Raw genomic sequence first — 1,015 nt, 5'->3', positions numbered from 1 at the left:
CGCGCATAGTACGTCATCGCATTATGTAGCTCCTTTTGTATCTCACTCCCGTCCTTCTTCCACCTAGTCCATTCGTATCCCCCTCGGTCTAATACAATCCATGATTCCCCGCCTCGTCGGTCTCGACTGCACCGTCCTGATTGCTGGACAAACGAGATTATGTCATATGGCATCCCGTAGTGCACCACCCCTGCAATCCCGCTCCAGTCGCATCCTGCTCCTATCTTGGTAGTCGCAGCAATACAACCGCCTTCTTTTAGCCATCGTTCCAATTGCTTGCTAATCACTTCTTCTTCCAGACCTCCGTGCACTATCGGCATCTTATAAATCGCCCCAAACTTTTCAATCTCGGCCTTGCTTTTGCAGAATATCATAAGCTTATTGTGAGCAGGAATAGCTCGTCGAAGAACCTCGTTCGCTATTCTCCACGCCATCTCAAATTTAGTTTCCCTTGCACTCGCTGTCGTCACATAATAGCGAATGTCGGGCCGGTTGATCGTCGACCTTCGCACCACTAAATCGTTGTGGATCCCGTAATATTCACACGCCGTCTTCTCCATCGACACCGGCAACGTCGCCGTCGTCCATATCTCTTGTCGTGCAAGATCTCGCAGTCGACCTACTTTAGATACCACTTCTCGAAACCCAGTCTCCGTCAACACAACATGGAACTCGTCAAACACAATCCGTGCTAGCCTCAGTTTCATCATCTCTCCTCGAAACTCCCTTCCTAGTGCTGTATCGAGACACACCGTAATCACTCTCGCCCTCGAGGCCTGCTCCGCATAATCCTTCGTGCTTCCACTTCCTGTTGGATTCGCTTCCCAATAAAACACACTCAGCTTGATCGCCTTGCATCGCTCCACAACGTCTTTACATAGCTCTCGGTACGGTGTCACCACTAACGTCGGCTTGTTCAAAAACGAAGGTGCCGTCCACAGCAACGACTTGCCTTCTCCGGTTCCCATAATCACCATTATTCGTCGCACTCCCTCAAACACTTCTTCCATAGCTC

General features: G+C 50.2%; 1 protein-coding gene across 1 annotated transcript; it reads right to left on the bottom strand.

The window, feature by feature from the left end:
* Positions 1-46: 46 nt before the first annotated feature.
* V1516DRAFT_688186 (P-loop containing nucleoside triphosphate hydrolase protein) lies at positions 47-1,010 on the bottom strand (the record flags this gene model as incomplete). Its single annotated transcript, XM_066923775.1, has 1 exon — positions 47-1,010. A coding segment is annotated over one exon (964 nt), but the record flags the coding sequence as incomplete, so codon positions are not given.
* Between the last annotated feature and the right edge of the window lie 5 nt (positions 1,011-1,015).

This window comes from Lipomyces oligophaga (genome assembly GCF_038497815.1).
Source record: "Lipomyces oligophaga strain CBS 7107 unplaced genomic scaffold V1516scaffold_28, whole genome shotgun sequence".
NCBI lineage: Eukaryota > Fungi > Ascomycota > Lipomycetes > Lipomycetales > Lipomycetaceae > Lipomyces > [Lipomyces] oligophaga.
The sequence above is the reverse complement of the archived record's forward strand: the minus strand, read 5'-3'. Positions and strand labels throughout refer to the sequence as shown.